This window comes from Schistocerca gregaria, chromosome 3 (assembly GCF_023897955.1).
Source record: "Schistocerca gregaria isolate iqSchGreg1 chromosome 3, iqSchGreg1.2, whole genome shotgun sequence".
NCBI lineage: Eukaryota > Metazoa > Arthropoda > Insecta > Orthoptera > Acrididae > Schistocerca > Schistocerca gregaria.
Window position 1 is genome coordinate 562,831,898 of NC_064922.1, and position 14,326 is coordinate 562,846,223.

General features: G+C 36.8%; 1 protein-coding gene across 4 annotated transcripts in view; it reads left to right on the forward strand.

Moving 5' to 3' along the window:
- LOC126355180 (tripartite motif-containing protein 2-like) overlaps window positions 1–14,326 on the forward strand; it is a 427,732-nt gene that overhangs the window by 375,930 nt on the left and 37,476 nt on the right. For all 4 annotated transcript variants that reach the window (XM_050005394.1, XM_050005393.1, XM_050005395.1 and 1 more), the window contains exons 3-5: window positions 1,707–1,966; window positions 2,173–2,340; window positions 13,622–13,837. In XM_050005394.1, the coding sequence (XP_049861351.1) occupies window positions 1,707–1,966; window positions 2,173–2,340; window positions 13,622–13,837 (644 nt within the window). The remainder of the gene's footprint in view (window positions 1–1,706; window positions 1,967–2,172; window positions 2,341–13,621; window positions 13,838–14,326) is intronic.

A 14,326-nucleotide genomic window follows, 5' to 3' on the forward strand; every position in this document is an offset into this window, starting at 1 on the left:
CAGTGTGATAATGTGATGTATCTGACCCCAGGAATGTGTCAATAAAGTTTCCCCTTCCTGGGACAATGAATTCACGGTGTTCTTATTTCAATTTCCAGGAGTAATATATATATATATATATATATATATATATATATATATATATATATATATATATATATAGTGTGTGTGTTTTCAGAGAGCGTGGGACGAGGCTGCCGATTTGGCTCGGACGATATGAACAGACTCAGGGAGAAGATACCCCTTTCAAGTCCCTAGAATATTTCTCTTGAGTGGGCCAAACGAAAAAGTAAGACGCTCTCTAAAGATTTACACATAGAATACATTTAATTACGATTACTACTTTGTAAGCCAAAAGGCAATAGGCACATTCGTAAAATTTTGCACAAGCCGCCGCTTCGAATAATCATTGTCAAAAATTTCCGAAAGTATTTTAAATTTGTTTATTTCCTTTCGTTTTATGAATAGGGCTAAGTCTAAAAGCAGGGGGAAGTTCAAGACAAATTTGTAATATCAAAATACAATCAGACTGCTAAATACAGAAAAGGTACATGAAAGTCAAGTTTGCGACATTGACTACTAGTGTAAACAATTAAATAGATGAAGTCGTTAAAGTATATCAATATATCACAGCAGATGGCATCTACAGACAGCTTGTAGAAAACACGAGTTATCTCAAGATCCATGTGTAACGGATGGCTCGTGAAACACTTGTAAACTCGGGATCCGTGAACAGTGTGTAAATCACCAGCCAGTGGGCTAGTATCCCTGAACACTTTTGCCGACTATTATACTGCAATCTCCATTATTTAGTAGGGATAACCACCGCTTACCGATATTACTTCTACTAATTTTCATTCTCAGCGTCTTGACTACCTCATTCCTTTTTCATGGCTGGTTTTATAAAATCGCAATTAAAACTAATTAATTTTCTTGTAGACTTGAAAGCTTCTCTGTAATTTAGCGATGTGACCTTACATCCTTATGGAAATGTAATTGAAAAATTGCATGCAGACGTAAGGAAGTAAATTGAGAATCCTTCGAAATTAAAAGTAAATATTATACCCAGTTTAGTTATCTGTTTGCCTTGCTTTAAGCAAAGAATAATTCATTTTCCACCGACAGTGTAATATGTCCACTTGTAGCCTTATCCCAGGTAGTTTAAGCAGCCATTATCATCAATGATAACTGTTATCATTTCTTTTAGTAGTAGTTTAATAGCTATTATTCACTGTTAGTACGTACTTGACTTGTTCGCAATTGAAACTTCAGAAACAATACATATATGAGCACAATTGTCAGTCATCACTACGAGCTCTGTCACCATACCAGATTTGGTGGCACTGTGATTAACACAAGGGATTTGAGAGCAGCAGGAATTTACATTAAAGGTTCAGTGGTTTCACGAATTCTAGCAACTGCAAGCATGGTTCCTTTGAAAAGGTAATGACCCAATTTCCTATCCAGTCCCATTCTAATCCATGCTTGTGCTTTATCTGTATCACTGGCTGAACGCTAGACCCTACTCTTCCTTAATACTGACAATGCAGACTTATGTTTCACGTTGTTTCCCTACTTTACACTCTGTTATACTTGGTTCTTCCCCATAACCATCATCACTATCACCAATTGTTGCTTTCTTTAGTCCTCATTAGCATATTATTATCGCTCCAAAAATCATATAATGCACATGTCTCTCTGTGCAGGCATGTACGACGGCGGTGAGCACACGCCGAAGTTGCTGCCATGTTCCCACACCGTATGCCTGCACTGCCTCTCACGCATTGCTGCATCACAGACGCGTGATACAGGTGCCTTTCGTTGCCCCATCTGTCGTGAATTGATTGCCATCCCACGGGGAGGTGTGAGCGCTTTGCCACCTTCTTTCCTCGTTAACCAGTTGCTCGACCTCATGAGCAGACAACGAAGGGAAGTTATTCCAAAATGCTCAGTGCACATTAACCAGGTAAGTGTTGGGTTCATTTATGTGTATCAACCTATTTCATTTACCCCAAGAGTTCAGTGGGTTTGTTTTGTTCATTATGTAGCATTAAGATATGACACAGTGAAGGAAATATGTAACATGTAATGTATAGAAATAGTCTTCTGAATATTGTAATACTGTGTGTTTAAATGTGATGTGGAATTAAGAGGTGGTTAAATGCTTTGTAGGAACTGTTGTTCTGCGAGACGTGTGATACTGTCTTTTGCACTCAGTGCACTGGAGGCAACCACAGTACAGCAGTAATGAACTGTGAACACACGATCATACCATTCTCAATAGCCATCAAGCGAATGTCTGAAATTCTGCTGTACAAGGCCAATGACTGCATATCAAAGGTTTGTTCTCTAACTTCTATACTATTTATGTACTACACACACACACACACACACACACACACACACATATATATATATATATATATATATATATATATATATATATATATATATATATATATATATATATATATAAATAAAACAGAAAGAAACTTCCACATGGGAAAATATATTAAAAACAAAGATTCCAAGACTTACCAAGCGGGAAAGCGCCGGCAGACAGGCACATGAACAAAACACACAAACACACACACAGAATTACGAGCTTTCGCAACTGGCAGTTGCTTCGTCAGGAAAGAGGGAAGGAGAGGGAAAAATGAAAGGATGTGGGTTTTAAGGGAGAGGGTAAGGAGTCATTCCAATCCCGGGAGCGGAAAGACTTCCCTTAGGGGAAAAAAAGGACAGGTGTACACTCGCACACACACACACATATCCATCCGCACATACACAGACACAAGCAGACATATTGAAATATTCTGTGTGTGTGTTTGTGTGTTTTGTTCATGTGCCTGTCTGCCGGCGCTTTCCCGCTTGGTAAGTCTTGGAATCTTTGTTTTTAATATATATATATATATATAGAGTCAAATATGGACGGAAATCTTTTAAGAAAATCTCCACCGCTTGGCACTACCCAAGGAAGACTGCACTCGGATACGGTGGGCAGTCACTTAAAAGATAAGTTGGATGAGTCGGAGCATCTAGAAATACCCAAGACAGACCAAAGACCGAAACAGAAATTAAAAATGAAACAAATAAATTATTTAGCAACATTTAACATTAACTCCCTGGCACAAGTAGGAAAATTGAAAATTCTAACTAATGAACTAGACAAACAAGGGATCCTAATAGCAGGACTACAAGAGATGAGGAATTCGGACCAGGTGCCCATGGAATCTCAAGGTTATAGAATATACAAAGGCATCCCGGGAGAAAGAGTGATGAAAAATTGTCCACAATTTGGTACAAGATTCATAGTCAACTTAAAATAATTGATTTGATAACAGATTTCCAGGCCCAATCTCCTAGGCTCTCGACGATGACAGTGTAAGCATCAAATAAAATCTATACAATAATTACCGCCTATGCTCCCACGAATGATAAAAACAATAGGAGAAAAACCAGAGAAGAGACGGATGAATTCTGGGACCTACTAGATCAAACAGTGACAAATATAAACAAAAATCATAGTAAAATTTTAATAGGTGATTTCAATGCACAACTGGGCAATGAAAAGAGATACAGAGACACAATAGGAAAATGGCCGGCTCAAAAACGAACCAATAAAAATGGTATAAGATTAGAAGAATTCTGTAGAAACCATAACATGATATCAAAATCGACCTATTTTATGAGAAAACCCAATGAACTAAAGACATGGAAACACCCAGATTGGAAAAAGGGGGAATGGCAATTAGATCACGTCTGTATGAACAAATATTACCATAAAGAAATCCAAAATGTTAAAGTACTTAGAGGAATAGACATGGGGTCAGACCATTACATGGTGAAAATCAAATGTAAATTCACACCTGCAAAGAAACCAAAATCCAAATTTAAAATGAGAAAAATATATGACCCTCATAAACTAATAAACAATGATCAATATAAAGAACTCACTCAAAAAATTGAGAAAACTGATCAATTAGAAGAGATAGTCCCGAAATTAAAAGAAATAGCCGAAAAAATTGCCCCACCAAACCCAAGGAAAAAGCATCAATGGTGGAATGAGGAATTCGATAAAGCATTTGAAAATAGACACAAAGCATGGTTAAATCATTAAAGCCAGAAAACAGAGAAATCACATGAAGAATTGACTAAACAAAGAAAACTAACTCAAAAAACAATCAGAAGTACTAAAAGAAAATACCAAAAGAGCATTATTCAACAAATAGAAATAGATCATAAAAGACAAATTCAAGGGATTATTATAAAATATTTAGTAAACAACTTCAAAAATATGAACCACCAACACTCATGCTAAAAGATACAACCGGAAAAATAGCACACAACAATAAAGATAATGCCCAAATTCTAGCAGATGCATTCGATCAACTACTGAATGGTGAAGAACCAAAAGAACGGCTTCATGTAAACACAGAAACGCCCATTAAAACTTCAACAGAATACATTGGTCCACCAAACATTAATGAAGTAAATCAAGCCATTAAAGAATTGGAAAAATTATAAAGCTAGTGGCGAAGACCAAACATTTGCAGAGCTGTGGAAAAATGCATCAGAATCAAGTAAAGAATCACTTCACCAAAGTTTAATTAAAATGTGGAATGATGAAACATTGCCGGAACATTGGACAACAGCAGTAATACACCCTCTACACAAGAAAGGAGATAGAACTAATCCGGACAACTGTAGAGGAATCTCTCTCTTGGATTGTACATATAAAATATTTTCTAGAATAATTTATAATCAATGCAAAGGTGATCTGGAAAAGGAATTAGGGGATTACCAAGGAGGATTTCGACCATGGCGCAGCTGTCCGGAACGAATCATAACACTAAAATTGGTAATGAATATTTACAAAAGAAGACAGAAACAAATGATTATAACTTTCGTGGACTTTAAAAAAGCATATGATAGTATTCACAGACCTTCAATGTTGAAAATACTACGAAATCTTGGATTACATCCTAAACTAGTGAAGATGATAAGCTTAACTTTAACAAATACTAAATCAAAGGTGAAGTTCAGAAGTGAAATGTCTGAACCCTTCACAATTAAAACAGGACTAAGACAAGGTGATGGTATTATCACCCCTTCTGTTCAACTGTACTCTGGAATATTTAATGAGAGAATGGTATAAAGAAAATAAAAAATATATAAAAATTGGGTACAATAAAGACAAAATTAGCATAAATTGATTGGGATTTGCAGATGATCTGGCACTACTAGCCAACAACATTGAAGAGGCTAGGGATAAACTCACAAATCTCCAAAATATTGCAGGAAAAGTAGGATTAACAATTTCATTTGAAAAAACAAAAATAATGGCAACAGACCCCTTTGTAATAAATAGTGTACAGATGTGTGGGACTGATACAGAAATTGTAAAGCAATTTAAGTACCTTGGAGAAAATATAACCTATAACTTAAATGAAAAAATGTCCTGGACAGAGAGAACTAATAAATTATCAAGAGCCCAAAAAGTATCCAGAAACACATACAACAAAAAATGTTTGTCAATAAATACAAAATTAAAACATTACAAGACTGTTGTCCAACCAGAAATAACCTATGGAAGTGAAACTCTGTTTAAGCTAAATCAAATGAACAACACAGACAAAATTCTAAAAATAGAAAGAAGAATAATGACATGCATCAATAAAAAGTACCAAAAAGCAGGAGAATGGCGTATTGTCCCAAATGCAGTAGTATATCAGGAGATAGTACCAGTAATGGATACCATGAGAAAGAAGAGAATATCATTTTTTGGCCATCTATTGAGAACACCAGAAGACAGATTAATATGCAAAATTTTGGAGAAACTCTGGAAACAAAAACAACAACCTGTCTGGATAAAGGAAATAAAAGAAGACATGAAAGAACTAGACATAACGCTGGAGGACTTGAAAACCAAATCAAAACAAGTAAGTAAATTAAAAAATAGAAATATTAGATTTTTGCCAAAAATTGATAAAAGAGAAACAACTAAAAGGGTATTTTCAGAAGAGGAACGAAAACAAAGATCAGATAGAATGGAGAAATACTGGAAAGCCAAGAAGGGAAAAACAATGAGAAATCTTAGGAAGACCGGAAGGAAATTGACTGTAGTGGTCCAATGAGGCCGTAAAAGCACAATAATAATAAAATAATAATAATAATATATATCGTTAATTCTTTGATTTGATGGACAGGCATCATTGTAACTAACCACATACATACAGCCTTAGAAAGGGCAAGGACAATGAGAAATCTTAGGAAGACCAGAAGGAAATTGACTGTAGTGGTCCAATGAGGCCGTAAAAGCACAACAATAATAATAAAATAATAATAATAATAATATATATTGTTAATTCTTTGATTTGATGGACAGACATCATTGTAACTAACCACATACGTACAGCCTTAGAAAGGGCAAGGGCAAACAACACACTTCACAGCTTACTCCTCAGAGGTGATCGTTCTGTAAAGCAACCAAACATTATTTTTGACTAAAGTTTCACTAAGTGACAGGAGAATCACCACACCACACCATACCTCTGCAACATATTTACATGTACTGAACATCAGTACACAGGATTGTTTTACTTTAAAATGTCATGTATTGCTTCATATAATACTTCAATATACAAGTGTTTTTGCTTATATTCTTAGATGATGACGTTCCAAAAATGTACTAGGAATGTTATTTTTATTTAAATACAATTTTTCATTCTTTAGACAACTTTGTGTAGTTATTCGCACTAACCACCGTGATTCTGTTGTATGCAGTATATCCAGCCAAAAATGGATGACAGAAGAGGAATGTTACTAAATAATATGTGATCAAATTCCTTCTAGTGACAACAGCATTGGCAGTGTTGAACATAACCCAACATTTGCGTGTCAAGCATTAGTGAGTGGTGGAGACCATATTTAATGCCATTTTATGTTGTTTAGTAGAATTTTTACACAGCTGTTGGTGAACACACATTAAAATAATAAATGTAACGTCCTAAAGCTGAATCTAATTTAAAATAGGTAAATTATTGTTCATACCCATCAAGGGTAAAATAGTTAATAAAGCCCATGGTGATATAAAAATGAAAATAGTAGAGGTGTGTGTGTGTGTGTGTGTGTGTGTGTGTGTGTGTGTGTGTGTGTGTGTGTGTGTTGTGTATATTTCATATATCAGACAAGGTTGTAGAATATGGATGATTAGGGGAACTATGCCACTGTTAGCAAAAATCCATTTTTAAACGTGGTTCGTAATCCACATCAAATTGTACTTCTCCTTATAACTGGCTAGGTAAGTCAGTTTATCGGTCAGAGGAAGTTAACAGCATACCACTTCCAACAGTAAATGCTTTATACATTATACTAACATGAGCAAACAGAAATGTTTTTGGTTAAGTGCAAAATGAACAAAAAAATTGTGTTAAGCAAGGACTGAATTGTGAATGAAACACAGATGGTTAAGTTTTGCTTTAACAGAACTTGTGCATGATGTTTGTGAGTATTGAAGAGATTATTTCTCATGTTTCAGTGAACATTATGTTGATGACATAGCATTCCATGATTCTCCTCGAACTAGAACAGGGAAAGCTCAGTCATAGTGGTAAATAGGTAAACTGTTGGTAGAAGTTCCAACAATTTATAGAAATTTTATTCAATTAAGATGCTGTCATTTCGAAAAAAATCATTATGTGTATTATTGTTTATGTAAGAGAAAGTATCATGCATGAAACACTACTTGGCCACGTGTGCTTCATCCTTAAGTTTTTGCCTTACATTATGAAAATAAATGTCTGTCATACCATGTGAAGTCACCAGTCCTATTATTATAAGGAGGAGCAGGCGGAGGAGGACACTCTTAGTTTACAACGTTTACCAAGAGAGTCAGAAAATCCCAAGATGGCTGAAGGAGAATGAATGACTGTTACACAAGCAGATCATCATACAACAAATTCAGTGATAATGACACTACTGGAAAATTTTGTAATCGGTATCTCGGTCTATTATTGGTTAATAAATTGTCAAAATGATCCTAAAAAAGTTCTCTGAACATTTATCTACAAACCTTTTAAGAGTTGTACATGAAGGTCAGTATTACACTCTAGAGTATAAATACCATGTGAATAATGGTGATGAAATCCTAGGGTGTCATTTTTGTTATTTAATGCAGCAAAGGCACGTGCATACAATAATTCAAAATGTTATGATGACCACCCTACATGAGACTGAACGCTGCTTGGTGGCACTGCAGGCGCACAACACAGCAATGAAATTTATAAGCTGAATAGAGGATCATTCATATGATGATATGAGCTGCAAAGGTGGAAATCCACTGACAAAATGCAGATTGTTATGCTTCTGCACCTTGGAATGAGCATCTCGGAAAAGTGAAGCTTGTAGCATGCTCGTGTTCTACTGTTGTGAGCACCTGTGGAAAGTGGTGTAAGGATGGTGAAACGATGAGTAGGCAACTGTGTGTTAGACATCCACGCCTCATCACAGAATGTGGAAGTGAGGGGATAACATGTACATCTACGTCTACATGGATACTCTGCAAATCACATTTAAGTACCTGGCAGAGGATTCATAGAACCAACTTCACAATAATTCTCTATTATTCCAATATTGTACAGCGCGCAGAAAAAACGAACATATCTTTCCGTGCGAGCCTTGATTTCCCGTACTTTATTATGGTGATCGTTACTCCCTATGTATGTCAGCGTCAACAATATCTTCGCATTCGGAAGAGAAAGTTAATGAGTGAAATTTCGGTAAGATTCCGCCGTAACGAAAATCACTTTTTTTTTCAGTAACACACTGTCCCCGATTTCACGATAATACAATACATGCTGCCCCTCTTCGGAGTTTCTCGATGTACTCCGTCAGTCCTACCTGGTAAGGATCCCACATTGCGCAGCAGTATTCTAAAAGAGGACGGACAAGCATGGTGTAGGCAGTCCCTTTAGTAGATCTGTTACATTTTCTAGATGTCCTACCAGTAAAACGCAGACCTTGGTTAGCCTACCCCCACAACATTTTGTATGAGAGCCTTCCAATTTAAGTTGTTCGTAATTGTAATTCCTAATTGTTTAATTGAATTTACGGCCTTCAGGTTTGACTGATTAGTAATGTAACTGAAGTTTAATGAATAACTTCTAGCACTATTCGTTATTTACGGTTAATTGTCAATTTTCACACAATACAGATATTGTTTCTAAATCGTTTTTCAATTTGTTTTTATCATCTGATGGCTTTACTAGTCGATAAACGACAGCTTCATCTGCGAACAACCTAAGCCAGCTGCTCAGATTGTCTCCAAAATCGTTTATATAGATTAAGAACAACAAGGGGCCTATAACACTACCTTGGGGAACGCCAGAAATCACATCTGTTTTACTCAATGATTTTCCGTTAATTACTACCTCTGACACGAAATCACGAATCCAGTCACATAACTGAGGCTATTCCATAAGAACGCAATTTCGGTAGGACCTGCCTGTGTGGCACAATGTCTAAAGCCTTCTGGAAATCTAGATGTAAGGAATGAATTTGATTTCCCTTGTCAATAGCACTTAAAACTTCGTGTGAGTAAAGAGCTAGTTGTGTCTAACAAGACCGATGTTGTCTAAATCCATGTTGACTGTGTGTCACTAGACCGTTTTTTCAAGGTAAGTTATAATGTTCGAACATAATATATGTTCCAAAGTTTTGCTGTATATCGACGTTATTGATATGGGCTTGTAATTTAGTGGCTTACTCCTACTACCTTTCGCCCGCCGCAGTGGCCGTGTTCTATGCGCTACAGTCTGGAACCGAGCGACCGCTACGGTTGCAGGTTTGAATACTGCCTAGGGCATGGATGTGTGTGATGTCCTTAGGTTAGTTAGATTTAATTAGTTCTAAGTTCTAGGCGACTGATGACCTCAGAAGTTAAGTCGCGTAGTGCTCAGAGCCCAGCCTACTACCTTTCTTGACTATAGGTTTGGCCTGTGCCAGTTTCCACTCTTTGGGCACAGATCTTTCGTCTAGCGAAGGGATATATATGATTAAGTATGTAGCTCTTTTACCACCATACTCTGAAAGGAACCTAACTGGTATACAGTCTGGACCGGAAGATTTGCTTTTAATAAGTGATTTAAGTTGCTTTAGTACTCCAAAGATATCCCCTTGTACGTTACTCATGTTGGTATCTGTTCTTGATTCGAATTCTGGAATATTTACTTCGTCGTCTTTGGTGAAGGAATTTCGGAAACTGTGTTGAATTACTCTGCTTTGGCAGCACTGTCTAACATAGTATCTCCATAGTTATCGCGATGACCAGAATCTCTTGGGATTTTCTGCCAGGTTTCGAGACAGAGTTTCGTTGTGGAAACTATTATAAGCATCTCGCATTGAAGTCCACGCTAAATTTCGAGCTTCTGTAAAAGATCGCGAATCTTAGAGATCTGTGTCCTTTTAAGTTTGACGTGCGTTTTTCGTTGCTTCTGCAAGCGTGTTCTGTGTACCAAGGAGGATTAGCTCTGTCGTATGTTAATTTTGTATAAATCTCCCTATTGTTGCCGATATTATTTCTTTGAATTCAAGTCACATCTGGTCTACACTTACATTGTTAATTTGGAAGGAGTGGAGATTGTCTCAGGAGTGATTTTTTTAATAGGAATATTTTTCGTTTATTTTTGGACTATTTTTGGATTACATTTTTCAATCTCGCTACAGCAACCCTGTGTTAACTAATCACTGTATGCGTTTTGATGCTCGTTATTAGCTCAATAGTACTTGTTGCTTAGAGTTGGAGTGTGTTTTCACAACCGTTTACTATTAATGTGGGCACATGAATTAACTGCTCGTAATAATTTTCAGAGAACGCGTTTAGCACAATTTTGGATGCACAGCACCTGGACACAGGTGGATGGAGTTATGCTGTGGGGGACAGTGATATGGTTCAAATGGCTCTGAGCACTATGGGACTTAACAACTGAGGTCATCTGTCCCCTAGACTTAGAACTACTTAAACCTAACTAACCTAAGGACATCACACACATCCGTGCCCGAGGCAGGATTCGAACCTGCGACTGTTACAGCAGCGCGGTTCCAGACTGAAGCACCTACAACCGCTCGGTCACAACAGCTGGCGGGGGACAGTCATCTGGGCTTAATTCAAACAACTTCCTCCAAGACTCACCACGCGACAGCGTCCTGACTTAGTTGGTCAGCCTTTATGGCACTTGGTTGCCGCATTCAACTTGGTTCTTCCAGTGTCTGATTGTGATTGTTAGGAAAACAATGTAATTGAGACATTTAATTTTTGTGATAAGAGCTATGGATTCTTATGTGTTCCAACCATAATAATTCTATTTTTCAATTGTATTTAGATTATCAATATTACATTAACTTCACTAAAGTCAGAAGTCAGTCCCATGCTCAGGATATCAAGAGCGGGAGCAAATGAGGGAATCCTGCTTGTACACCTTAATGTTGTATTGTTAACGCTGAAAGGGAAAGGAGAGGGTGAAATCCGATACAGGCAGATAGTCTACTACTCTCAAATAGTACGAAGAGGACTGTGAAGCGTATTAATGTTAGTGGTATTGAGAAACAGCTGAAATCCTAAAAATTGAACAAAGCTCGAGGGCCCGATGGAATCTGTCAGATTCTATACTGAAATTGCAGGTGAGTTAGCCCCTCTTCTAATTATAATCTATCGTAGATCCGTTGAACAAAAAACGATGCCCAGTTCTTGGAAAAAGGCACAGATTACACTGTCTAAAAGAAGGTAGTGAGCTCAAACATAATGAGGTATCTTGAACAGAATGACCTCCACAGTGTAAACCAGCATGGATTCCGAAAACAAGAATCGTATGAAACACAACTTGACCTTTTCTCACAAAACATAGTGGATCAAGCCAATGAGATAGATGTTGTATTTCTTGATTTCCAAAAAGCATTTGACTCAGAACCACACTTACACTTATTGTCAAAAGTACGATCATATGGTGTATTAAGTGAAATTTGTGACTGGATTGAGAACTGTGCTAGGGAAGACACAGCATGTCATCTTGGTTGGAGAGTCATCGTTAGATCTACAAGTAACTTCTGGTGTGCCCCAGGGAAATGTGTTGGGACCCTTGCTGTTCATGTTGTATATTAATGACTTAGCATGCAATATTAAAAGTAAAATCAGGCTTTTTGTGGATGATCCAGTTATCTATAATGAAGTACTATCTGAAAGAAGCTGCATAAATATTCAGTCAGATCTACTAAGATTTCAAAGTGGTGCACAGATTGGAAACTTGCGTTGATGTTCAGAAGTGTAAAATTTTGCACTTCACAAAATGAAAAAAAAAAAAAAAACAACATAGTTCCTATGATTATAATATCAATTAGTCACTACTGGAATTGGCCAACTCATACGAATACCTAGGTGTAACACTTTGTAGGGATGTGAAATAGAATGATCACACTGTTTCAGTTTGGGTAAAGCAGGTGGTAGACTTTGGTTTATAGGTAGAATACCGTGGAAGTGTAATCAGTCTACAAAGGATATTGCTTACAAATCACTCATACAGCTGGTTCTACAATATTGTTAGTGTGTGGGACCCATACCTGATAGGACTAACAGGGGATATTGACAATATGTATAGAAGGGCAGCATGAATGGTCATAGGTTAGTTTGATTCATTGGAGAGTATCACACAGGAATTGAAGGAACTGGACTGGAAGACTCTTTAAGATAGACTTAAAAATATCCCGAGAAAGTCTATTAACAAAATTTCAAGAACCAGCTTTAAATGATTACTCTAGGAATATACTACAACCCCCTATATATCGCTCACATAGGTATTGTGAGGCATTCAAACAGTTACTCTTTCCATGATCCATACACAAATGAAACAAGAAGAAATCCTAATAACTGGTACAGTGGGACATACCTTCTGCCAAGCACCTTATGGTGGTCTGAAGAGTATAAATGCAATGTGGATGTAGACATAATGATCCTGTCCAATGGACAGATCACTATCAACATTCTAAATCTCTTGGGTGTGTCTTGGAGTGAGACAGTGTGACAGGCATTTGTGCAAAGCAACTTTATGCAGCCTTCTGCTTCTCCACCCCCTCGACAGCCAAATATGAGTTTTGAACATTTCTGTCACGCCAACATTCCAAGCAGCATTGGTACTAGCATTAGCATTAGCAATCTTGGCTGTTCAATCCTACACTGAATTAATAACAGGTTGTTTATTGTGTAGGCTGCAGCAGTTTTGTTGAATGGAAGAATAATGGGCAAGTGATGGGAATTAAGAAATGCAGAAAACCAATCTTACGATTGATGATCAAAATGGCAATGATACTTTTTGAAATTGTATGAGAAATACATTAGTGATATTATGGAATAAAAAAAAAACAATAAAATGCTTTTAATTGTAATGCTTATATCCCTACAGATATGAATTAAGTTGGAGTTATATTGCTAAAGTATTATATATTGAATAAAGCATAAGTTAGAAAAGTAATTAGTGCATTTACATAAATTGTTTGAGAAGTTAACATGTTCTTTGGTCATATTAAGTGTCATCTCCAGATAAAAGATGTTAAATTGTTTCGTTTGTTGCAGCTGTCGCAGGCTCAAGATGCTGTAAGGCAAGAACTTCAGAGGTTGGATTTGGCAGCAGAGCAGTGCCTCGATCAGGTGAACAGAACATTTGCTGATGTGGCTGCACAACTGGAATCTCGAAGGCAGGAAATGGTTACTGCAGTTAGAGATGCCTGTGAAGAGAAGCGACGTGTACTCGAGGAACAACTCGCTCTCATTGATGGTGAAAAGAACAAAGTCAGTGTTTCACGTTATTGCTTCTAATATAGTGCACTAAATGGATTATTAAATTAGTGATGTATCATTCTTTGTCTAATGCTGTGCTTTACCTTTATCCCTTTAAATTCATCACAGGATTTCTGAGTGGAAAGGCAGGCTACTGATAAAAGTTCATTATCTTCCATGGCTAATGTTATTTTGAATAAAATAATTTTGGGTTTTAGGTTGCTTCACTACAAAACTAGAGCAGTTAAGTTTCTTAGTAGCTCTAGTTTTATTATGATGCTGCCTGATCCCCAAAATAATTGCAAAAAAAAAAAAAAAAACAAACTACAGAGTTCTGTGCTTCATCTTTCATATTAAGTTCTATCCAGGGTATATAATGTCCTTACCCTGCAGTCATTATTTAATTTTAATTGGGTTACTGGGCATCTCTTTATGCTCAAATCTTGGATATGTGATTATGTGTAAATGACAGTTGCAAAGCAAACAACTGAAAAAGAAACA